A 26,776-nucleotide genomic window follows, 5' to 3' on the forward strand; every position below is an offset into this window, starting at 1 on the left:
GTTTTTTCCCCATTCCAAAATGGCCCCCACATTCACGCCGGTCTCGGCATCGTACTGACACAGCCCTTCTTTCATTCCTACCATTTCTTCCACTTATACCATTCTTCACTCCCTCCAGTCCAGTCCCCATTGCCGACTGACTTGGACTCCCCATTGTGGCTGCGAGACTCGGACGAGGTAAGCGCTTGTCCCGCCCAACCCCTGTGACCTCCGCCCCATCTTTACCCCACTAACGAGATTTCCCCTCCATCCAGCTCCAACCAGAACGCGGACAGCCATTGTAGCTGCCGTTTGAATATCGTAACCAGACGCGCCTCTTCAGTCATCCCTTGAAACACGCGTGTCCACAATAATTATTTACCACGGTAAGCAGATCCGACAACTTGTGTCCTTGCACAGAAGCCCTCCTTGATAGGAGCCTTGCGGTCGGGTCACCATCCGCCGTATGCCATTTACGTAAATTGCCTGGTTATAATTATTTTAATTCCCTTGTTTCCCCCGCAACCAGCCCTTGAAAACAACGGACAGCACAAGCAGCTGCCGCCTAGATACAACACCAAGACGCGCTCCTGTATTCCCTGATTTTAAAGCGTGTCCCCCCATCCGAATGGTGAGCTGGCTTTTCTTACTTGAGACTCACGTCTGGCCACCAATTTAGTTCAGGTCTAACACGTGTCTCATTTTCAGATATTACACCGCGGCTGACTATTCTAGCTGCATCGGTCTCCGCTTCTTCAACCAGAAGGAAACCACCCCATTGAAGTTGCGAATACTTAGAACCGCGAACTCCTTTATTCCACCAACCCCCCCTTAGGTAACTATCAATATCGTTCATTCCCACTCCTCCAGGCTATGCAACTTGCACGTCAATCACCATCACCTGTTTCCGATGCCTCGCACCGCATGACAGTTTCGCGCACCATCTGCCGATTCTTCGCATGAACCATCATCGTCCCAAGGCTAATCTAAGTCACACGCCTTGCCCATCACCTGGCACTTCTTCTAGCATCTACCTCCAGCACAATTGTATCCGTGAGCGAATACTCCACCAAGGCCATATACACTATTAATTCTCCACATCGTCACTTGATTCCCTCCACCACCAACTGTCGCATGCGGCGCCACTCCTGAGCACATAATTGACAATTGACATGTTGTCCTTTTGAGTACTATTTTACGCAATGCTGATTATTTGTATTTTACGTTCTCCTTCTTTTATTCATTCAATGTCCACAGGCGTTATAATCAAACCAGGCATTCTTTTGACAAATCTTTTAGTCCTGATGATGATCCCGTTATACTAGGAGCTAGGGATCGAAATGTCACGTCGACTTGCTATAATAGTTCCACATTATATCGATTGTGTAAATGTACCGTGGATACTATTGGCTAGAGCTTACCTGAAGTTGATTAATGTATTGTAAGCCCCCATGATCGCTCCAAAGTTTGTTTGCCTGTTATTAATTTGTAATTGCCTCTTACTTCTTGATCTTTCTTTTCCTCCCTCTGTTGAAAACTCGGTACAGGACTGTGCCCTTGTTTCATCAGTCTTCACTATTCTAACTTACATTCTTTTGAAAATTCAAGATTAAATGCTCCTCTGTCCGGCTGGACACAGGAGGAACTCACATAGGTCTCATTGAAGTCTATGTAGAACCGTTTTTCCTAACTAAGATTACGCTAGGGACTATTGTTAACAAAAATAAACTGATGAAGATATGGTCATGAAATCTCAATAGCTGGAGATTGAGCCTATTGAGCTTTGCTACCTCTGGAGAGGGAAGTTTCTAAATGAAGCAACATCGTTCTGAGCACAACAGTAATATTGGCCTTGGTCAAAATTCCTCAGAAAGGATACTACATAGTAATCTCTGGCCAGTCTGCCTCCCATTTCTAGAATAGAAGAGGCCTTCAATTCCTGGCAGACATCCTCTCTAATTTTCCCTTCTCCAGTGCCATCTTTTCTCAGAGAAGTCAGGGGGAAAATCAGCATCCAGTGAGGCTCGAGTTTGTGGCCTTTTCCTGGTCCTTTTTGAGAGCAACACCCTTACCAAATATACCTAGGCCTTCCAGATGATTATAACTCATCTCACAGACGGCTTCAGGAAAATTATTCATTCGTTAAGTTCCCGGTTCGGTAGTGCTGCCAACCAAGGAATGCTTTTTGACCTGGGTGGTAGGATCAAGTTACAACTTCCGACGATAGTCCACTTTAAGAACAACACCTGAAATGAATCGCAGGTTATGTCCTTTTACAAAGTTTGCAGACATACTTAATTCAAAGATACTGGGCAGAGTTGCCTGTCACCACGAGAGAGATGTACGCTGCTCTCCATATCTGCTTTTGGGTCTTCTGTACTAAGGTATACAATAAGTGATGGATCGAAAACTTGCATTCATCTCAGCCACTGGTAATTACTCATGGCCGCATCCCAGCCCATTGTTATTTTGCACACCATGCCAATTCAGTTAGGACCCAGCTTTATGCAAATCAGTCGTGGCCCTTCTCCAATGGGAACAGTCCAACCCGAACTAGGTGCTCCCTGAACAGGGACACAAGCAATGCAGGACCGGTTTCGCCGTTGTTATGGGCTCAACAGCCCGGTACAACCTGGTTCCAGTGACGCAGTGTGCAGGAGATCCACATCGGTTGGATACAAAACTGACTCTCACTAGACCTCTACTTCTTCGCTATTTCATATGTAAGCTCGACTGGCTAGCCACAAATTGATTTAATACATTCAAACCAAATCCATAAACATACTTCTATTTCACTAATTTCTTTATTTTGAACTTTTGGATCATTTTAAACATGTTATATTAAAAACCTTTCTGTACATACAAATAATTGTCATCAATTCAAAGTGCACAATTCTTATAAAATGTATTGCATTTACTTTAGATTGAATACGAACCGTTAAAAAAAATTGGAACTAAACAATCATATAGAGACGGTTTATTGCACATATCTTCATCTGTCCCCCAACCAACAACCACACATGTCCACTTTCTCCTTACACGCGACAGCACACAGTCACATACTCATTCATAACCTTCCCAACCACAGATTACATACACAGGTATATACAATGAAGAGATAACTTCAAATGTAGCCGTTGTGTTGTAAGTTGGTGTAGGAAGGTGGATATCTGACTATGGTTACCCCCAAATTTTTGCCTAGTGTCTAGCTGGTTTTTCGACTTAGTTGGCCTGAGATCCTGCTATTCAGGATCTCAGCCTGGCTGTTCTCTCTTTAAAATGGACTCCATGTACCCTAGGTACATACCCAATTGGTTGGATCACCCTGTCAGCCCCTGTACCAGTGTACACTAGGTACCCAGGGCATTGGTGTACCCAAGGCCTGCCAGGGGCTGAAGCATGTATTATGCCACCCCAGGCTTGGCCTAACAATCTGACACAACTGGCTGATCACTCAGCTGGGGTAAGTTGGTGTAATCACCTCTTACTTAGGTGTAGTATACCTATACCTAACCTTAAATGGGACACCTGGTAACCTATAAGTCACTCCTATGGCAGGCATTAACAATCCTGAAGGCAGAGTGCTTGGTTCCATGTGAGATGGTGCTCTGGCATGAGCTGAGCCTGTCTGCAGTGGTCGGAACAACTTCCTGCTACTGTTTCCAGATATCGTCATACCATATACTCTTAAGTGCATTATGAACCTCGCGGTTAAATGCTATCTTTGGTTTGGCTTTATCAAAACATGTCGAGTAAGGTGTCATACGAATTGGAATACTAACCCCTCGCCAATTCTGGCGACGGGGTTAGCATTCCACCCTTCTAGAGGGACACGACATGTACAGTACCTGAAACCCGGGTAAAATCAGACATAGCCTCAGCCCCACAAAATGGATGCTGCCACCACAGACACAAGTCTGCCCTCCTGCTGCTGGGAGTCCTTCCAGCTTGGGAGGTGTGGACAAAGGGTTTCCTGCCAGGGGAGGTGCATGCACCACCCCAGACAGGATTTTGTGTATTGGTCAGGTAGGGCTTGAAAGAAACCAGACATGCCTGTGGCTCACAAGGAGCCTCGGTGCATATGCCAGTTCAAACCGGTCCTGGGGCACACCAGTCCCGGGCCTGGGGCGAGCTGGACAAAGGATTGGGGGTGTAACCACCCCCCTTCCTGGTCCCACCCATAGGGAGGGACCTAGCAGGTAGTCCGGCCCCTAGAATCCGCTTAAAGGTAGGAGCTGTGTCCTAAGACTTCAGACATCCTGGAATCAACTTGAAACTAAGAAGAAGACGGGAACTTCGACATTCTGCTGCACAGAAGACTGAAGGAAATCTCCCCTGTGGTCAGGGAGTGACCACCTTGCTAACGCAAGCACCATCCAGCGAATCAACGTCTGCTTTGCCGCCGCCTCCCGCCGGAGCCCGAGCCCAGAGACTGACAAGACCTGGACCTCCAGACCTCTCACCGCCCGATCCACAGTCCCTGAAAAGAGGAGACCCGTGGAGGCACCGAGACACGTGGAGCCAGCCATCTTGGAAACGACGACGACAAGCTGCAAGTGCAACAACCGAGGCTCCCTCCAAGTTGTGCTTTGCGATCTGAGAAGCCCAACCCTCGAGCAGCATCTGCACCAAAGGTGAGCCCTCCAGCATCTCCACGATCTGCGTGGGGCCCTTCTGCATATTGCCACTCGACGCGCCTAACCGGTCGCTGGCCCGCTGGCTAGTAGCCATCTTGGCGACGAACTTCAAGAAATACACCGCTGGTCTGGTTGCTCCAGACTGGCCCTTGCTCCCTTCCAAAGGAGCAGTCCTTCTGACCTTGCTGGTCAGAACCATCAGCTTATTTCATCTCCTACAACAATTGCTTTTGCCAAGGCTTGTTTGCTTCGATCAAGTCGCCGACACCGCCGACAGCGAGAGCCTGCGTGGGACAGCTCCTGGACGCCGTCGACCTCCAGGGACCACGTGGCTGCAGAGACAAGCTACACCTTTCTTCCTGTTTGCACCCGACATTGCCTGGTACCCACCTGGTGCCACGCTGGTCACTGGCTAGTGACTGTGAACACTGTCCCCTCTGCTTACAGGTCTTCAACATCTCCGATCCACCCTTGGATCCACCGCATATCTCCCGGACCGACTGCCTGCAGCATCTTTGTCTTCAGGCTCCACGGAACAGATAGAAGAAACCCGACGCACTTCGAGGCCTATGCACCCGCTTCCTGTGGGTGAGGTAAAGCTGGCACTCCGGTGCCCAAGTGTAGTATTACATCTCTAGTGCCTGTGTTCCAAATCTTGAGTTCCTAGTCCATCCGGAAGATCCTCTTTGCAGTAACTTTGTACTTTTTACGCACCCATTGAAACCTATGGGAGCACGCGTGTGACTATTTGCTCTGCACACGCCACCCGTGGACCTCCTGGTCACTAACTGAAGTTAGCTCCTTGTAGGCCCAGCGATTCTAGAGGCCCTAGGCCTTTTCCCTTTTCTGTTCGTGGTACTTATACCACTATTTTAGTATATGGTTCGAGCGGCCACCAGGGCCTATCCATATAAAGTGCAACTTCTGTGTATTCTACTGTAATCTTGTTTGACGATTGGTGCTCCTGTGCTCATAAAGAGACTAGGGGTTACTTTGAGAAATAAATACATATATATTTTGAATATATATCTGTGTGGTGTCCTTTCATTGGTATAAAAGGGGGTTACATTTGGTAAAACAGCTGGCTTAACACGCTTCACGAGTTTAGCCTCAAAGACTGCTTAGCCTACGCTACCACTAGGGCAGCTAGTCCGAAAGGGTTGACTTACAACCACACCATAAGGGTTGCTTGGCATGGTACAAGGTGATCACTTTAACTAGTGAGCATCATATACCAGGCCAACTTCTCACAGTTGGGCTCTTGTGACATCTAGTCAACACACATTTCAGTGGAGTTTATTAATTGGATCCACCTTCATCAGGACCACCTATTTCGAGGGTTCAAGACCAGTGGATTTGTGGGGGAATAGCTCTTAGAATTAAGAGTTTGGGTTTGTATATGTCCAGTCCCTAGAGGTATATGAGAGAATCCAAAGCATCAGTGAAGAAGTAAAGAAGAAGACTTGTGTCATACCACTGGCGGTTACTCAGTAATGCAGACTCCTAACCAGGGGCCAATCACTCAAAGTGGGAGGGGGGGGGATGGGGGGGGGGGGGGGGGGGGGGGGGGGGAGTGGTCCATTTTGTGTTGGACCCCTCTTTTTCTGTACCCTGCTATTGCTGTAATCCTCGCATACATCTTGCCACGTCTCAAGCGGGTGTGTTTCTGAAAGGATCCACATTTGGGCATACCCATCACACTTAAGAGTGACATATTAAAGTAAACAAAAAGCGATGGATGGAATGCTTGAATTAATCTCAGCCACTAGCAATTAATCAGGCTGCATCCCAGTCCATTATTATTTTGCACACCATGCCACCACGTTTGTACCTTCGTACAACAGCGTGTATCACTTTTTACGATCTATACACACACATAAAATACATCTTCCTGTACATGCCAATAAGACAGATGTGTTTTCTAGTGTAATATGTACGGATTTGAAGGGTTGGTGAACTTAAACAGAAGCATGCGAGGGCTTAGTTAAAAACAGTTCAAGCTTTCTTGGAAATAAAAATAAAAAAAGAGCAAGACTTTACATTTCTTATATTCCTGATCTTCATGTCACCGGCGTACAGGAGATAGAAGACATTAGGATCCCTGAGAAAGGGTTCCAAATAAATCAGGAAAAGGAGTTGTGTGACGAACAAACAAGGAGGTTCTGCAGTAGGTATTTTGTAAAAATATTCTAAACTAAGAGACCTAGCTTTATGTTTTAGAGGCACGATGAGCCTGATTTACAGATGGTTGTTCCTATAGCAAAGCCAAGCTTAAATGGTGGAATACTGCCTCAACACATTGCCAATGGTTTTGAGGCGCATCTGAATCACATTGTTAACTATAGCAATAATTACAGAAACACTGCACTTACAAAAATATTAAAACCAGATGAAGCACTCACCAGCCCCACTGTGAGTTCTCCCTCTTTAATCTTCTGTCCATCATGTATACCTTTAAAGATCTGCAGTAACTCTTCGCTTGTCACAAGGTGGCTATAGTTGCAGATAGTTTTGCATTTCCATCTATGGCTGCTCGCCTCTGGAGTATTCTCGGAGTGTTCACCTGAGGACTGTGCTTCGTCGTTCCTTCGTTCATCCTCAGAGCAGGTCTGCCAGTCATCGCTGTCTAAGCAGTCCTCATATTCATCACTTTCCTCATCTCCTGACGGGTCACTAGCGCACAACGATGAGTTTGGTAAACCACTTGATATTCTTGTGTCCTCTTCACTACTTTCGCCTTCAGATTCGGATTCACTTTGTTCTTCAATTGCATCCTCAAACTCTTCTCTCTGATACAAGAAATAAGAGTGGAATTAATGGTATAAAAAGCACAGTTGTTTGATGAAGGGACTGGATACAATCATCTGATAAAACGTTTACCATTGTGAACCGATAATCAAGTTTGCTTTAGTAAACATAAAAAGGTTGGCGCACACTTTTAAAGCTGAAAAGGGGCAATGTGTTATCCTTTGTTTTGTTTTCAAATACTGGCTGCTTTCACTGCCTCAGAACCCCTCTCCAGGGCAGACAGTTGGACCTGTTCAGTAGCCTTACCAATCTTAAGTAAGAAGATACTGTAACCCTTCTCTCACCTCTACACTGTCTTTGTCTTAGCTGTAGACACCAAATATTATTTTAACTGGTTCCCCCCCACTCCTCCCCCAAACACACACACACACACACACACACAAGCCAGTCGCAGCCTCAGTCTTAGCTCAATACCCCATTGCGAGGCTCGATATTTCAGACTGTACCCATGTATACTTAAGGTTTACTAGATGCCGATCCTCCGTACGATTACAATCCTCCTCAAGTCTTCGATATTGCCCGATAGGAACATATCAATTGCCTTCTCTCTCCCCTCCTTGGACTCCATCCTCGACCTCAGCACACCAAGACCATGGTGCTTTTCCGTTTCCCCACTGGAATTGGCCTCCACAATTCACACAGCACTCAATGTGTAACCTGGTCCTAAAGATGACCTGAATTGAATACAGGTCGAAACGCCGGCGACCTCTACGTGCTATTTTGGGCGCAACTTTCGTGGTTCATCAACATTATCTACCTTCTCTAATTCTTTACTAATGAATTGGAGCCACAAGAAAGTTATCTGTATATATTGATATCTGTTCCCTTTGCGCAGTTTTTTCGTTGTTTTTTCTTGTCACTTGTGAAAAACAAAGTGAACTGCGCAAGCACGAATGTGCAGAAGTCTATACAGGTTACATGTACATTCAATGTAATTGAGTGCCGGGATTGTTTTCTCTAAACTTTGTCTAAATACAGAGCACTCTCTTCATTTGTTGCTACAAACATTAATGCCTCCGTGGCCCCTTATTGGGATAAGTAACATGCATCGGTGACCACACACTGTATGCATCAACTGGTGTAGTAAGAGAAGCTATACACAAAAGTATGCAGTTCCTTAGAAAAGGAAGGAAGAATGTGACTCAGGTCAGTATCTGAGACACCGGAAAAAGGGGGGGGGGCAGTTTCTTTAGGAACTGGGGCCCTCACACACTCATGTGGGTATCATGCTTCATCATGGGGCATGCTCCTCGTCAGGCCGACGCTGCAATGCCAGACAGGCACCCACAAGGGGGGGGCTCTTTATTGGAAATCTTTTGTCCCAATGCCGAATGTCAAGTGTGGATGTAGGGCCTCCACTCTCCGACAGCCATTAGAATCTAAGCATTAAATCCTAAGAACCTTCCCATCCAAAAAGGAAGACAGTGAAATTACCTCCAAAACTCGTGTACAGAGAATATATATCGATTTGAATTTCAGAAGTGCTTACAAACTTGGCTTTTTACAAACTAAATCTAGTCGAAAATGTCCTGCACAATATAGTCCACATATACAGAACCATGAAACTTGTAAATGTGCCTTTAGAAAATAACTATAGGAATAAAGGTATTAGCTGACTGTTAGCAATAACTTAAGCACAGTACAATTCATGTGAAATTCCGCAACTAAGACACCACATTGCACCTGTACTTGCACCATGAAATACTCTGTAATCTCTCCATGGTATCACACAGCTCCTGTTGAGATTACAAATACCAAATATGTTCTGGATGTTGGAAAAAATGACAAAAAGTGACTGACTTATTTGCAAATCCATCAATAACTTGCTGGATTTTGTCTAAGTACGATCTTGTTCTATAAGAAGCACAGAAATGTCTAGCCAGCAATAATGTAGCTTATCCGATATGAAAGTTATCAGATGTTAAACCACTAGCTGTATTTTGAGATTAAAGTCAATAACTTTAGGTAAAACCTGGCATTCGAATGAAGGAGCCAGTGGTTTAAGATGACTATCTTTGCCTAAAAACATCTAACAAAAGTTTGCAGATTTTACAGCTTAGTAAAAACTGGGTTACTCGGTTTCCCATGTGCAATCACAGCAAAGAGATGTAATCTATACAATAAAGGGTATCAAGAAACCAATCTAGCTGGAACATGGAGAAATAAATGCTTTTCATGCCAAATTTAGAAATCTGTCCTCGCTCGATAGCAACCTAACAGGTAAACGACAAGGGACTAAGTGAGTATGACTGGATGTCTCAGTCATGAGGTTCTCTCGTTTTTACCACATGGTCTCTGCATCGACTTGGAACCCTTGACTTTACATTTCCACGGCTGAGCTTACAGCAAGTCTCACACTGTGCAATAGGAAAGGTTGAGCGAGAAAAACACACAGCAAAGCATAGTTGCCAAGGTTTCAGAATCGTAGTGGGACATTTTCATAATTTCAGTGCAATTATGAGTGATATTTTAACGGCTATGAGTGGCACTTTGTGGTGACCAAAATCCAGCATTGAAGACGAGGGAAACATATAAATATAAGACATTACACCCAGTGTCAAAATTGTATGAATCATACTGTGTGAGCCACCAAAGTCCATTTATTAAAGGGTGCGAGCCATCTAGTGAATGATGACACAATAGGTATCAACATCCAAGCAGACGTCAAAGAAAGGACATTTTGGAAGGCTTACTGGTGTCTATTGGTGGTGCAGGAGAAACCTGTTGCTTTCTCTTAAGAGGATGTCCCTTTAAGAGAGAACAATCTCTCTGCCAAGCTGCAGCTCTACAAAAGCGACTAGGAGGCATTGGTTAATGTTCTTGTGTTTATCTGCCTGTAGAGATGGTCTTGTTTTGACAGTTGTATTAAGTTTATTTGCATTATCATCAAGTTATATGAGAGCATCAGTGAAGCTGAAAGCAGCCTGGAGAATGTGGCTTGGATTGTGATATATTGAACTGGTTTTAAATCAAGTCATGTCTCCCTTAGGCATCAGAGGGGTTCTTTCCCTCTTTTATGTTGAAAGTAAAAGCTGTGGCATAATTCCCTTACAATCGCTGAAATTATCACTTTTTCCATAAACAACATTTATCATTTGATTCTAAAATTGCAAATGCGACACTCCCTTTTACAGTTGTGCTGGGGCAATGCTAGACCTGTATTTGAAGTGATTTTTTGTTGTTGTATGCAATGGGATTGAGCACTTAAGAGGTTTGTTAAATCCAGTGGCTGCAACGGAACCTAGAAAGTATATCAGTCCAATCCATTCCAGGGGCAAGGAAACACGAGCACGCATTTCAATGCCATAGGATGCTTGTCACAAGCGCCTGACCCCTAAAGTACTCGGACACGACGAGTGCTTCACCCCAGCTTTAATGTGTCCCGCAGCCCGTGGAAAAATGCTTCCCATTTGCAGAAATCCTAACAGGCGACGCATCAGCAGGCACAATCCACCTACTTCCTTTCGACTCACTGCTTGGTTCTTAATGGGGAGTGTGTATATGCGGCTCCTGGAAGAACAGAGCCCCGCGTTTCCCAGGCTGAAGGAAATTATTTAGGCTACCCTCTATCACTCCAACTTCACATGGAGCATGACTCTGGCTGCGCTGCAATGCTTGTGACTCCAGTGGGTCTTGGGCGCTCTTTTGGTATTTGAATTTGCATGGCGCGGCTGGGGTCAAATTTATTGCAGCTGCTTCTCAAACTCAAAGTGAGCCACATGGAAGAGGCGGCAGCCGTAAGTGCGATCAGGTAGTGCTGCCGGCGGCCGCTTTGATTCCGCAACACCTAACAGGCCAGGTACATTGGTGAAAGTTTGAGTGTGCACACATCTCTGTTAAAACGCATGTCTGTCATGGGCGTCCGCAAAGGAGGGTGCGGGGGGAGGGTCAAGGAGGGGCGCTTGCCCCACCCTCCCCCAGGAACGCCCCTCCTTGCGGACGTCCATGAATTTATGGACGCCTTTTGTCCGTAATTCTGGGCCCTGCAGGGAGCAGAGCTGTTCCCTGCCAGAGGCCTCAATTCCCTGATGGGGCGCCTCGCACTCCTCCTGGTACCCCCTCCCGCCCATTGTCATTCTGTCTGTGGCTGATTATCACATACAGAATGACAATGGCCAGTTTGAGCTGCTAAAGCATACTTCCCACCCTGGAACCTCTAAAGCGCCTTGGTTTAAAATCACTGAGGAGCCCAGCGGAAGGTAAAGTTCAAATTTTAAGCTTAAATATGACACAAATGGTAGGAGACGCAGAAGAGCACTGCGGGGTTAAAGAAAGTCTCCTTTTGCAGTTGGGGCGCACAGTGAAGGCAGTTGGGGGTACCCTGGGGGTTTCGCTCCTGAAAAATATACAAGTTGGGGATCCGTGCAGTTGAAAGCATAATCTCGCCCTTCTCTCTTAAGACGACGCGCATCTTCTAACAAATGTACCTGCTTGTGTTCGATAAATTGTGAGGTCTTGTTATGGGTTTTGGGGTGCCAGGGGGATAATTTTAGGGTTCAGGGTGGGTATGGGTTTTGGGGTACCAGGGTGGTAATTTTAGGGTTCAGGGCGGGTATGAGTTGTGAGGGCAGGGGTAATTTTAGGGTTCAGGGTGGGTATGGGTTTTGGGGTGCCAGTGGGTAATTTTAGGGTTCAGGGTGGGTATAGGTTTTGGGGTGCAAGGGAGGACATTTTAGGGTTCAGGGCGATGTGGGTTTTGGGGTGCCAATTTTATGGGTCAGGGTGGATATCGGGGCGAATTTTAGGGATCAGGGAATGTATGAGTTTTAAGGGACCAGGGGGATAATTTTAGGGTTCATGTGTGCTCTAATAGTTGTCCAGTTTCAGATGCAGAATTCACCACTTTTTTTCTCAGCTTGGCCTGAACATTACCCGATCCAGATTGTCTGCCATTTGACCTATTGGTTAACATTAGCCACGCCCCTTCATTGCCAGGTTAGCGCCCCCCCCCTCCCCCTTGGAAAAATTTCTGCGGGCGCCCATGGTCTGTATATGCACAAGCACGTCGGACTTCTGCAGCCTCTCACAAACTCCTGTGGCAGGATGTTTCGTCCAGTCCCTGCGGCGCCTCATAAAAGTATTAAATACATTGTAGCTTTAAACAACAGACTAAGCAGTGCACAAAACCTGCGGGTGCAGCGCGCGCACGGCGCCCGCTGAGACGCCACAGTTATTTTACCGCCCGATTCGTGATACTTGGCAGGACCGGCAGTGTACAAGATGACAGCAGGCTTACAGAAAAGGAAAAGCAAAGAGGGAAAAGGTGGGCCAAACAGGCCTTTTATTCCACCGGGCTTTCGTCTGGTAGGCTAGAGCACTAGGAGGGCAGCTTCGAAAGCTCATGGCCACTCACTGGGCCTCTGTAAATTTCCACAGCCCCTTGAGGTTAATTACAGCAGGCACGGGAAGGCTGAAAGCGACAAACGAGGAAGCAACGGGGAAGGTAGCGAGAAGGCCATCAGAGAGGGAGAAGAAGGGAGAAAAAGATTGGATCGATGGAAAGAGAAAGGTAGCGCGGTGGGATTACGGAGGAGCGGCTGGTTTGAGGACTGTTGTCAGGGTTTCTTTGGTTTCTCAGTGTGACCCAGCTTTATTTGGGGGCAAATACTGAGGCATAGCTGGAGGTCCTTGTAATCCCATCATAACTGCAGATGTGAGGGGGTGGGTGCGTTGTACCTCCTCAAGGGAGGGCATGCATCCTGTGTATCCTTGCGACAGCATGTTCATAGGTTTGAAAGACAACTGTTCTGCTCTTTCAAAGATTCCATTGCAAATTCAAGGAGCCACAGATCGACTAAGAAGCGGACCAAGATATCGCACAAGTTGACACAATTAATGTATATGACCTAACGCAATACCTGCAATTTGAAAGGACACAAATCATAATCGGAATATGAAGCGCGGCACTTTCTCAATTCCATTTCACTAAATGCAAACTTTGCAATAGAAGCAGATTGGTCCCCCTGCAGCGATAACCAAAGAAACTGATGGCTTTTAAGCCTCCATTGTTCGTGAGTACAAACTAAAGTCACGAGATCTGACTGTCGACACTCCAAGTGGCGACAGCTACCCACTATTTTACTTTAAACGACTGTTCTCCATAACGCCACAAGGTGGCAGAATGAGACAAAGGATACACATCTATTGCACGCCAAGCATCTGCACCAGGACACGTGCGAGGTGTAACAGTATACTGTGTTTCTTTGGTGCGATCATGCTGCACTGCTGTTTTATTACCCAACATCAGGACTTTAAGTGGCATGACTAAACTAGGGGGGGGGGGGGGGGGGGGACAGGGGGGTCTCATAGGGGCGTGGCCGATGTAATTAAGGGAGTGGCTTAAAAATACACAAGGTAAAAATCTGTGCTTAGAACAGTGTGCCTCCGGTCTGGTATTTTGCTGCTTCTGTCATTGCATACATATAATACAGCAAGTCAGTGCTATTGGCTTTGCCAATGATGGTTAGTCATGTAAGATAAATAGGCACCAACTATGGCTTCGTTGTATAGAATATTGAAAATGCTTCAGTTATGAATGATTGTGAAAGAATTATAATGAGTCATTTACAGTTACATCAAAGGCAGTGAAGAGGAGTACTGCTTCAGAGGTATATAAAAAATAAAAATCACCTTGTGAGTAAAGGTAAAAATTGGAGAGCCCGCTAGAGACCCGTCTCAGCACCTGCTTTTTATTACTGCTGGTGCTGAGCACCGGAAGGACCCGGCCCATTTAAAACCCTGCCTAACGTGGCATCCCCCGATGGACATATCAGTTACTCAAGAACCGAAAGGTCTTGTGTGCAAGCAGAGTCAAAGTGCTGGAAAGAAATACCACCACCCCAACCTTTTTACAATTTGTAAAAAAAATATTTTTTTATTCAGCTCTACTACTACCGGTGTTACTTTCATGCGAATTATACAAAAAGTACAAAAGAACAACATTCTAATCGGTGTCGAGTGAGGTCAGATTATGATACAAGTAGAAGAGGCATTCACCAGGGGCACACACACACGGTTCAAGGTGAAGCTCACATACCTTCGCCTCGGCGGCCAGCCTGAGGCCTTCGGCCAGTGCTGACCAGAAGACCACCTTCATGCCTTCCTGCTCGAAGAACCTGGCCCAGGCCCGCCGCTGCTCCCGGGTCAGCAGGTCAGCCTTGTTTATCAGGATCATGTTCTCCTTCTCGAGGCTCACTTCCCTCACGTAACATTCCTGGAATGAATAAAAAAGGAAGAAAGAACACGGTTTGATCAGGTGGGGTCATAGCCGAGCCTCGAGACAGTAAAAGGAATGGCTAGTTTCCAGCACTATTGTAAAGACAAGCATTTGCAATGCAATAGGTCTCGCATTCACACGATTTTGAGCTATTGGCACTGTAAATGACAATGCCTTCTATTTATGTTATGGGTTTTAAAACAAATGCAAATGCTTGACAATACTGTAGGATAAAATAGTGAAATACAACTTCCACAGATTGTGTCGCACTGCACCTCTTATTTTCTTCCCACAAAATTTGATTTACCCTGCCACATAAATTGGTCTTCCATTGCTGCATAATTTCAGTAACCTTGCATATAAAGAGAAAGCGAGACAGGCATCTGGAATAGAATGTGAAGTAAGGAATTGTGGTGGAGGTGATGGTTAAATAAAGGGCTGAGGATGGACGGTCGGGTAGCCGTGTGGCTAGTTGAATAAGTAACTAGGTAGAAAAGGTGAAAAGGCCCCTTTTCCACCGCCACTACAAGTCTATGTTTTTTGTCATTTAGGATTTTTGACCTTTAAGTCACGTTTCTTTAAAAATATAGCCAAAAGAACTGGGGGTTCTTCTCTGCTGCCATGGAGGCTCAGTAACTGAATGCCTGGAGATTGGCACGGCCTTCGGAGGATGAAGCCTGCATCAATAGTTGGTGACACAGTAGAAGACATTTTCTTTTACCTGCAACACTGATTTGCAGCTTGCTTTCTCTTACACAGTTCCCCCACGCTATTCATTTCTTTTTCATCTGTGCTATTGCACTGTGTAATTATAGCACCTATTTACAGCGCTCTGAATGACAGCAGTGAGCTACGAAGCGCTTTATACAAAATGAAGTAGTACTATTTTGACTTTAGAAGAGTAGGCCTGGCACGTAAATGCGCATGTGATTCAGGCTGCAGAAACACCTGTGTTGGGCAGCTGGGGCCCCTGGCTGGACCATCACCTGCAAGAGGGAGAGCCAAGCGCTGTGGAGGGCCCAGGCCCTGATGGGAGCAGACAGCCCACCGACAGGAGCGGACGTGTGCCTGATCGAGGGGGACAAAAGCCTTGGGAACCAGCGGACACGACGGCAATTATTCCTCAGCGCTGAGGGCGGATTAGAGCACTGGAAAGAAGCATATGTTTGGCCCGGGGCTACACCATCCCCCAGCTGGGCTAAGAGAAAGACAGCCGGGCAGAGGGGCCGAGCAGCCTCCATCAAGCAGTGGCTGACTCCCCCATAAAACAGCTCTTGGGGCTCAGGAGAGGGGGAGAGGGTCCCGCCGCTCAGAGAGGGGACGTGGGTGATAAATATAAATAGAGGTGCGGACGGGGCTTCCCACAACGCGCCTTGAGCTGTGTGGGCTCAGCCTGTAATGCGAGGGCTCCGCCATGAATATATCTGTCCCAGAAGATGCCGCATGGATCTGCACTCTACGGGGAGCCCGGGGGAACAGGGGGACCCAGGCCCCCCAAAACCCAGCCAATAAAGAAACCTTTCACGCTGTAATTACTTTCAGAAAGACAAATGAGTGTCAACTTCTGCGCAGAGCTCCAGAAAAATAGGCCTCGGCGTTTTTTTGTAACAAAAAAACAAGGCTAAGGCATGTGTAATGCTGGAATTGGTATACGCACTCTTTCCTGTAGTTATGCCAGAATCGGAATATTTTTTATTAAAAGTAATCTCTGGGAGATGTTGGACAAACTGTACACGTACCAAGGGCTTTAATTGCAGAAAGAAGGCGGGACCATGAGCAGAAGAGTTCAGGACAGCCAGGCTACGTATTGCAGTAATACCCTCCGCTGTAACAAACAAGCGCGGCTGCGAGCGACCGCACTAAGACCACGCTAATCAGAAACAGATGGCCCCCTAAAGATAAGAAATTGCTTCATGACAGCCGTGAAGCAGACGCCCCATTCCGGATGGGCCAGACGAAAAGGAGAAAGGGCGGTAACGAAAAAGCATCCTTTTCAATGGGAAGCCAGAATTTAGCATAAACGCTGACCCGACCCAATGAAAAAGATGGGCGGGGCTTCAAGTTCCCTTCTGAAATTTCCTCATACACAATATGTCTCGCAGAGCAAACAGCGCATGTGCGCTGCAACGCTAGGCGAGACCTAAAAATATGGCATCACTCTGCTTTCATAATAAACCTGAGGAATTGAATGAAAAGTGAACGTGAGGAGGCACCCAGAACAGGAGAAAATACAACAACGTAGCAATGGGATTCCATCCGCTCCTTTACTCTGCACTAGTACACAATCTTTATATGAGACATGAGTGTGTATACATAGAACTGAAGCTACATAAAATCACATACGAGTAGAGATATATTTATAGATGATACCTATAGGTAGGTTATTTATTTTTTCAAATCGAAAAGCTCCAAAAAGGCTAAATCTGTGGAAGTGCTAGGATAGAAACCATTTTGTTTGCTTATTGCTTCAGTGATTGATATTATAAACTGCGCTACAGTTAAGAAAAATCTTAAGCAGGGGAGTTAAAAGCTCAATCTTTTTTTGGCAACATGCAGAGATCTCATGAAACCTATAGATACATTCTGGGGATAAAACGATAATAAATGGTCTGCGGTGACCGTAGCACATTAATTCATTTAAAACTTTCTTATACTGAATTTGTCAAACATGGATCCGCAGGGCACGCTCCATTGTAGGTTTTCAGGATATGCACAAACTATATAGTCGCATGCAATTAATCTAAATAAAATATATACAAGGGATCTGGGCCTCATGAACATGCATTGGGCGCCTCTTTTCTTATGACCTATCTTTGACTGGTGCCCTATGAGATTAATGCCCCATTGTGCTCTATCCGGTTATAACAGAGAACCCTTCTCACTTTTACCAGGCTTATCACTTTAAGGCCTGAAAATGTGTCTTGAGCTCCAATAAACGAATGTGAAACAGATCGTCTTCCTAGGACTTCAATCGTTTATTTATATAAAGCCCATGGAGACCCCTCGACACCCCTGCACACCCTTCCGCACTCTGCATACTCAGTGGCAACATGTGCCTCATGGGCCTTAAATGGAACCACTTCAGCAGATTTTCCTTGAAGGTGCTTTAAGTTAGATCTCCTAGGAGGACGTACCAGTACTATCTAGTACACCTTGAGCGGGCCATTCTTTCTTGATTCTTGTGAGACGATGGATTTAGTTACAAGTCAATAAAGTTGAGAACCACTAGAGGAACCACTTGGGGTGGAAAGAGGCTAAACGACTAAGGAACATTTGGGGGTACCAGGCCATGTGAAACACAAGGGCAGCAAGAGGAGGGCTCAGGTGAGCTGGGGGCAGACTCACTCAAGGCTATTAAAGGCAACAGACCTAAAGAAGTCCGACCACAAAAGTAAGGGTGTTTGCCAGATATAGGGAGAACCCCATTATGCTAACCTACACCAGAACTCAATCTGGGCTGGCTCTTTGCTGAAGAATACACGGCTCCAGCGGAAAGACTGCTGGATGCAGCATTATATGGCCGTGGTGAGACAGGGGGAGTTTCTGGGAGACTATAACTCTTGAATATCATTAAAGTTTTTTTCTGGAATATGTTCAAATCTGGTTGCTGTGTAAGGTATACCTGGATCTATATACCACTTCCAGGTTTTGTCTACAGTCCTATCTGAATCAAGGGATACTTGTGATACACCTTATCAGTTTACATAAACACTTGTCCAAAAATACAATACCTGGAGTGCATAACGTATTGGTCTTGATTAACTTACCAGATCTCGGCACCTGAACAGGAGAGGATTTCTTGCATCGACAATCTGAACTACAACATCACTGCAAATAAATAAATAAAAACATTGTAGTCATTTTGCACCAGCCTTCTTGATTATTTAAAAATTAGTCTAACCGAGAACAATGTACTAATGTACCTAACAGGTAGCCATCAGCACTCGCAGACACTTTTCTAAATACTGTCATAGGAGCAATGGATTGCACTTTATGAAAAAAGTAATTATTTAGAATTACTTCACTATTGTTGGATAGAGGAAATGGGCAGAGCGCAAACACAAGATTATCAGAGCCTTTCAGACCGAGTTCTGCAGAGGCGGAGGATGGAAGGACCAAGCGAGTCCTATTAAATGAAAGTTACAGAAATGTAGAAAGGAAATGTCTCACACTTTCAACACATGAATTTCACCACTGCTTGTGAAACGCGGTGTTCTTTCTGCCATTAAATTATTGTCCAACTTTTTTTTTTTATTATTATTAAACAGGCAGTTCCCTTCCAGAGTCTAAAAAAAATAGTAGTGGCACCCTTTTGCAGAGCACTTGTTATTTTAGTAGGACAAAAGGGCAGACTAAATAATGGAACATTGTAAAACAAGAGTCACAAATCGCTTTTGTGGCCCGCATTCCCAGTTTCTTTTTTTTTTTAAACATGTATTTAAATGTGGGTTCACCACCCTACCAAGCCTTGTAAATAAAAGAAAATGGGAAGGAGTGACCCTCCTTCCTGTACAAACCCCACTCACGGCACTTTATACATGGTTTAGTTTTATTATGGTGCCCTTAAGGAGTCTGGTGTAGAGCAGGTGGTGGGTGCATTTATCGCCACTAAGTAACAGCAGTCTTATTTTTACACACAACGAGAAAACAATGGCAATGCCTCCATAGTTTGGGAAGGACAATACTAAAATGCAGACCAGGAGATGCAAGTGACATCTGATCAAAAGTGGTTAAAGTAAATGTAGGGGGTGGGGAGGGGCGAATCTTCAGAGACTACCAGGCACACTTTCTTGGTTGCCCCCACTGACCACAGCAGAAATGGACATGTCAAGATAGTTGCTAGTTTACAACCTTTCAGGCACAGTAGACGGTATAAAAACAAACAGAACATTCTGTAATTCCAGCTTTAAAACAGGAGTGTAATTACGGTGCAACGCTTCCTGTCTCCTATGATGCAACTCTCCAGGGAGATTTTTCCACTCAACAGTAAGAAGAGGGGTAAAACGCCTGAATTAGGATTTCCGGGATACGTTGCAGGGACCTTTCTATTTTTGTCATCGCGGTACTATTTCCTTCTGCATGCGTCATAATAAGACCCCGAGGTATTCCCGCAGAAACTACTCTCGTGAGATCTGCTGCCCCCAAGTGGGCCAGACGCAGCAGTGTTTCCATTAGTCTAACAATACCTGCCAACAACGTTGCTCATTAGCATGTAGGTGGAAACGGCTAACAGGCGGAGCTTTGGCATCATTGACACATTCTGTGCTCAGCTGCTGCAGCACTCTTAGGCCTGGACCCACGGTGTTCATGAAGCTCATAGCAAAGTTCGTATCCTGTGCTTCCCAACAGGAGTGCTCACAACCATGTGCAAAGGACGTCTCACCTGTTTACAACCCGTCAGGATGCAGGGGAGGCCACCGGGCAAGCACGGTTACTGGCCCACAACTGCTGCGGGTGACACGTTTTACCACTGCTGTCCCGAGGCCTGACCTAGTGGTACCGCAAAGTGAACCCAAACTACAATCTTTGAGCAGCAGAGCCACAGCATAGCGGGGCAAGCACTGCCAGGCTTCTCCGGGAGACAGTATGGAGCTTGAGAATCCGAGCTCAGCGGCAACCAAACAGCATGCAAGAATGACTGTCCAATCAGCAACCAAACAGCATGCAAGAATGACTGTCCAATCAGCAACCAAACAGCATGCGATAATGACTGTCCAATCAGCAACCAAACAGCATGCAAGAATGACTGTCCAATCAGCAACCAAACAGCAGGCGATAATGACGGTCCAATCAGCAACCAAACAGCATGCGAGAATGACTGTCCAATCAGCAACCAAACAGCATGCAATGATGACTGTCCGATCAGCAACCAAACAGCATGCGAGAATGACTGTCCAATCAGCAACCAAACAGCATGCAATGATGACTGTCCAATCAGCAACCAAACAGCATCGATAATGGAATGCGAGTGTGAGGATTGTGCCCCGTGTGGGAGTGGAGCTCACAAATTACCGGTGTATCGGATAGGATTCTTCTTAGGTATATGGTGCTCAGGGAGGAGGTAATCACCCAAAACTCAGATCCAAGGATCTGTACAACAATATACATCAAGCTCAGGCACACATAAAACAATATTCAAAGCGAGTCCTTAATAGTAAAATAAAACAATCATGACATATGTGGAAGAGTTTAATGTTCCCTTGTAGTAGCTCCAGCCATGGGCGGGAGCTACCACAAGGGAACATTAAACTCATCCACATATGTCATGATTGTTTTATTTTACTATTAAGGACTGGCTCTGAATATCGTTTTATATGTGCCGGGGCTGGATATATAGCATTCGATAATGAATGTCCAATCAGCAACCAAACATCGTGCGATAATGATTGTCCAATCAGTAACCGAACAGCATGCAAGAATGATTGTCCAATCAGCAACCAAACAGCATGCAATAATGACTGCCCAATCGAGTGCTCATCTTTTTAAAGAGAAGTACTTTATTAAATCAAAATGAAATTCCAAACACAGGAATGTGCCCGTGGGCACAGGGTTTTATAACCAACAGGACAGGGAAATTAGTCGTATCAGGCTTAGAATAATCTCACAGGTGAAGGCCTTGTGTGAATAGCGAAAACAGCAATGGATGGACAGAATGCAGAACAATGTCATAGATTCAACCCGGTACAGAGATCTGCGCCTAAATACATCTTTTTCTGCTCCCCATGCCATTCCACTTTGAACTCAGCCATATGCAAATCAGGATTGACCCAGCGCCCAATTGGAGCAGCCCAGCCCAAACTGCCAGGACAGGTCCTCCCCAAAGCTTTCCACACAATAAATAAATATATATAATAAATTAGACAGAACATCAGCCTCCACAGCCCATGCTCTACCCTCGTTACGTCCCAGGTCACCTAAGTCTTAAATACAACTTCTTAATGTTTCCAGCGGACCGAATACTCGGCTGTTGGCATAGCACTTCACCTGGAAACAAGACGCTAGAAGGCGCTGCCACAATCACCAGTGAATGACCCATCTGCTAGGGAGAGCCCTTAAACCAAACAGCTGCTTTCATCCTGCACGTGCAAGGAGCGTGTGCTCCCTGTCCATCACAAGCCTCTATCTCACTACTACTAGAGGGAACATCACAGCTCAGCCACGGGACAGAGGGTTTACATGTAGACTACCGTCATTTGTCTCGGCGCCTGCAACCATCGCTCTGAGTGCAAATACCATAATAAGCAAATATTTAAAGCTAGACTAAGGCATTCGTCGCTGGGTCGTTTTAGGAACACGTACCTCCCCACTTTACATCATTTAAGATGAAAGCCACACAACACAAATCTAATCTGGTGGTTAGTGTTCACTCTTTAAACCAAATGCTGTGGGGGGTTTAAGTACAGAGACGGCTTTGCTCAGTATTCCAAGAGAACTCAGCCATCAGCCGAAGAAAATGGCGCGCGCAGGGAGGAATCCCGAGAGAAGGGGCTGGGGAGCGGCGTCCACTGGGGGGGGGGGGCTGGCTACGCGGTTCATGAAATAAAGCAACGTCACCAGAACACGTTCACATTAGCTTATAAAGCTAGGAATTTAGAATTGGCAAATACCTGGAACCGTTCTATTTTCGAACAACAACAAAAGTACTTACAAATTAGAACCTGGTCAGCGTTGACTAGGTTTGCCTGGCAGCTAATTGTACACCTCTCTCAATTCGGAATGTCAAGAAATGCATTTGTGTCACAACCCGTGGACTGCGAATCGGCTCCGACTGTCTGAACAGTCCGTTACCAAAACAGCTTCCCCCCCACCCCCTAGGTGCGCCGTATCATTTTCGCACGGTTAGGTACCCCTCACCACTGCCCGGAGGTCTAGGACTGACTCAAGTTTCAACGGCAGAGATATACAGTAGTGATAACCCTTTAAATCCTGCATGGGCGCCTTCTTTAAATCTGAATATCTACTGAACACATTTAGACCAAATCAGAAACCGCGTGCTTTGAGTAAAAGTCTACTTTCATGGCAAGTTTGTTGTAAATCCGTTCTGCGTATTTGGTTTCTATCTTGTAGCAAAATTTCCCATGGGGGCTAACATGGGAAATGATGCACTTTGTCAAACCCTGCCCCCTTTAACTCCACTCCCCCACCCCCCACTTCCTCCGGACAGACTGCATGTTGAAACTTGGCTAACTGAATTTGAGGACTGCTTATTTTTGCGCACAGAGGGGCAAATTTACAAGAAACTGACGCATCTGTAGACATGCGTCAGTTTACCTGCGCCAGCCTGCGAAACCCTACAATACGGCGCACCATGGCGCAAGGATTGACAGATGTGCCAGAAATTCTGACGCATCTGTTGGCGCAAAAGCCACGCATTGCTGGAGTCGTGTCGCAAGCACGACGCAACTCCAGCAATGCATGGTGATGCCTATTTTTACTGCACTGAGTCACTCCTTATGTCTGCTTCAAGCAAGCCTAAGGTTTTGACGCAGTAGCGTCCTAGAAGTGGCGCAGTGAACTCTTGTAGATTTCTCGGCATCACTTTTACAAGGTCATCCCGCCATCCTGCGTGGGAACGCCCACCCTCCATACATTATATCTGACGCAGGTGTAATGTGACACACAGCTTTACAACGTGACATCTCCCTAGATGAGTCACGTTGTAAATTGGCCGCACTTCCTACTCTTTGCGTCACAAAGGTGACGCAACGGCGGCGCAAAAGTGTCGCAAGGGGCTTGTAAATCTGCCCCATAATGCCTACTGGGCCAAAAGTTGAAGGTAAATCAAAAAAAAATGCCCTTCCAAAGGAAAAGTGAGGCTGAATCAGAACTACCATTGACGAAGCTTTAAACATGTAAAACAATCAGAGGTACCTTAGGAGTTCCTTGACAGCAGCATGTACCTGTGTCCAGTAACACTCGTGTTGCAGAAGCAGATGGGAAGTGCTTTGTTACCACAGTCCGCAGCAACAGAAGAACTTCCAGAGTTTGACAGTACAATTGGTTAGGAAAGGGTGGTGAAGTTTGTGAAGATTGCTCTGATATTGCGTGAAGGTTCTCTATATTTTTATTTGCCCCTTTTCACGAGGAGTCTTTTTGCACTTACATTTCTTTTTTACATAATACCAGGGAAGAAGGCATTCAACATGGTCTCAGGAAATATATTTCAATCCAGTTAGAAATGGAACTGGAGTATTTGAAAACAGGTCAGAGCCAGCGGTAGTAATCACATAATTGACGCTTATTGCCTCTTCACCATAAATTCACAGCTGGGAACAGCAGTCAGAAAATATGCAGTTCTATTATAAGAACACAATTATAAACGACCATTTATCAGACAGTACCACCCAAGATCAAACTGAGGAGAATCTTTGCAAAACACTATTTACCCAGTTCCCAAACCAATGTTCACTAACACAAATGTCCAATTTAGTGCGCATACAAGGCCTGCACAGCGTTAATCAAGTGTTTTACTGCTGGGAAGACAGCAGTACAGCACAGCCTCAAACCGTAGTGTGATACGCACGGGCCTGAACATGAAAATGGTCTGCACACACCTAAGCATAGTAAGGTAATCTGAAATGGAACAACCACTGAAAATGCAATAGGTTTCGCCTTTAAGTCAAAGCCATTCGCTTTGCTAATTGCTATACAATACCATTAGCAAAGCAAATGTCTAACTTAATCAAAGGCGAGACCTATTGCATTTTTAATGAATGTTTAGCTTCCCATTCCAATTCCATTCCATACAACTTTTCTAACTTTTTAGTCAAGCTGTATGGCAGAAACTCTTTTTCTTGATTACGCATTTGCTCGATCACACCATTAACTTCTTACCTTGTAAATATGTATTTTATTCCTGTAACGCAGGTACATTTTATTTTTTACAATGTATATATGCAACTTGTTAGCGTGTTTTGTCTATCTTGTGTACCTTTTGTAATTTACTTAGTTCTCCTGCAAAGTGCTCTGATACCCTTTGGGAAAAGTTTGCGCTATATAAAAGTGCATTAAATAAAAAAATAAAATTAAAAAAATTAATTAAATTAAAAAAAAAAAATAGTTTCTAGTGTGTGGCGAAGTTAAGCAGGTCAGACTTGCTTGTATTGCACACATCACAGATTTTTAGACGTTCACAATAAATATAACCATTTGTTAAAACCAAGGGAAGCTAAACTGGTTGATAGGATATCAATCGAAAGCAATAGCCACCTTCAGTGGCGTCACTAGGGGGGTGCGGATCGCACCGGGTGACACCCTCACGGGGGGTGACACCAAAGGGCCGGTCCGGTCGGTGATGTGTCACTGTCTGTGGTGCGTGCGTGCACTGCAACCGTGGGTGCACAATGCAATGTTATTGAAAGTAAACGTAAACCACCAGCAGTCCAAACGCAACGACGACGCGCCAGTGCAACCTACCTTGTTCTTCTATTCATAGGAGGTGCCTGTACGCAGCGCGCACTGTCTCCTCCTCCGCCGTGTCTGCGCGCCTCGGCAGTGACGTCACGTCGTCACTAGAGGGGTTCCCGCATACGCGTGACTTGGCATCACGACGAGGAGGTGAGGAGGTCTCAGGTCGCCGTTGGCCCGTCGCCAGCCCACACTGCCACTATAATTTAATTTTCAAGGAAGGCCGACCGAGGTAGACCCCCACCCCCCCGGTCTGCAACTCAGCAGGTGAGTGGCCAGGCCTACTATTGCCTATTCGCGATTCCATAGTCTGTGGTGACTGACTTCTCCAAACGAGCGTCCCATCGCCCACCCACCACTGAAATAAGTGTTTATTTATATGTAATGCCTCATTTGTTCTTGTTGCCAGACAAAGCGTGGTTCAAGTGCTCACAGACTTGGCATTGGTAAGTCCGTTCGAACTGGCCTTTGTGAATGCACAGTTCCAATTCGCAAAGCAAAGTGAATAATGACGCACAAGGGCTGGTATGAAAAGCAATGTTCATAATGCGAGACTTGCGAGTCGCAAGGGAAAGGGATGCCTCACGGAAGCATGCGCGAGTGCTGCGGAGCAAAACAGGGGTTAACAATTTGCAGATTGTCATCTGTCAATATTTGGCAGTTTGTGCTTGTGCAAGCTGGGGGTGCAGGGAGGTGCAGGCGGACGCCCCACGGCATGCACTACCTGACCTCAAATTCACACTGTTGCACTGCACTGCCATGCAGACACATTGAGAATGCAGCTTAGAGCGTGGGTGGGGCACGAGGCAGACAGGCCCTGCTTCATTGCTAGTAGCATCTAGAACAAGGGTTGCATCTGAACCAGAAGAACACAGGTCGCAGCCCCACAGCCTGTACAGTTAGACAAGTAAAAAGGTTGTGGTAAGACCCTCTATCAGTGCATGTTCAGCATTGTTGTGGGAACACTGCTCATTGATGGGGTTGAGCACGCAGCCCACAGGTGTTTTGACCTGTGTGTTCACTCCGTCTGGAGGTTTTGTAAGGCTGGAAAAGTTAATTGTACAAAGCTGTAGGAAGTAAGATACACTACTGTTTCTGCGGTTCAACCACGTGTGAAGAATCAGTGAAGCACTGAAGACCTGATACAAGCACAAACCAGGCCGAAACCTCTGTGTTGTAGGGTTTGTCATTCATCATGATGAGTTGTAAACACCCAGGCCCAGATTTACAAAGGTGTTGTGTTGGGCCTGCGGACGGAAAATCCTTTTTGAGATTCACAAGCCAATTTGAATTGGTATTAATGTTGGTTTACACGAAAAAGTTACGCAAACCTGGGCAAAGCGCTGATTTGCGTTACTCTGCATTAAGGAGGCACATGGGCATTTCCCTGTAACCACCCAAGGTTTTTGATGCAAAACCCTATCTGCTCACAATAGTACACAGGATTTTTCATCAAACACCAAATAGTAACGCCACTTAAAAGCAGGAGTTAAGAAGCAGAAATGCTTTTATTTCTCCTAACTCTTCCCACTTTGCATGTGTGCTGCCAGTGGCGTCACTATGGGGGTGCGGACCGCACCGGGTGACACCAACCCTAGTGACGCCACTGGCCACCTTTACAAACAATTAACATTTCGCAGATGTTACTATAAACACCTCCCTCTTTGCTCAATCTAGGTTAGTATGTGTCCAAATGTAGTCATTTCTCCACACTATCCAGTGGAAACCA

General features: G+C 45.7%; 1 protein-coding gene across 1 annotated transcript in view; it reads right to left on the reverse strand.

Moving 5' to 3' along the window:
* The window catches only part of LSG1 (large 60S subunit nuclear export GTPase 1), a 132,988-nt gene that overhangs the window by 52,813 nt on the left and 53,399 nt on the right, over positions 1-26,776 (reverse strand). Inside the window, exons 6-8 of the mRNA XM_085635260.1 lie at positions 18,408-18,468; positions 14,461-14,637; positions 7,019-7,405 (exon numbers count right to left, since the gene is read on the reverse strand). Coding sequence (XP_085491386.1) covers positions 7,019-7,405; positions 14,461-14,637; positions 18,408-18,468 — 625 coding nt within the window. The remainder of the gene's footprint in view (positions 1-7,018; positions 7,406-14,460; positions 14,638-18,407; positions 18,469-26,776) is intronic.

Source organism: Triturus cristatus, chromosome 11 (genome assembly GCF_964204655.1).
Source record: "Triturus cristatus chromosome 11, aTriCri1.1, whole genome shotgun sequence".
NCBI classification, from domain to species: Eukaryota; Metazoa; Chordata; class Amphibia; order Caudata; family Salamandridae; genus Triturus; species Triturus cristatus.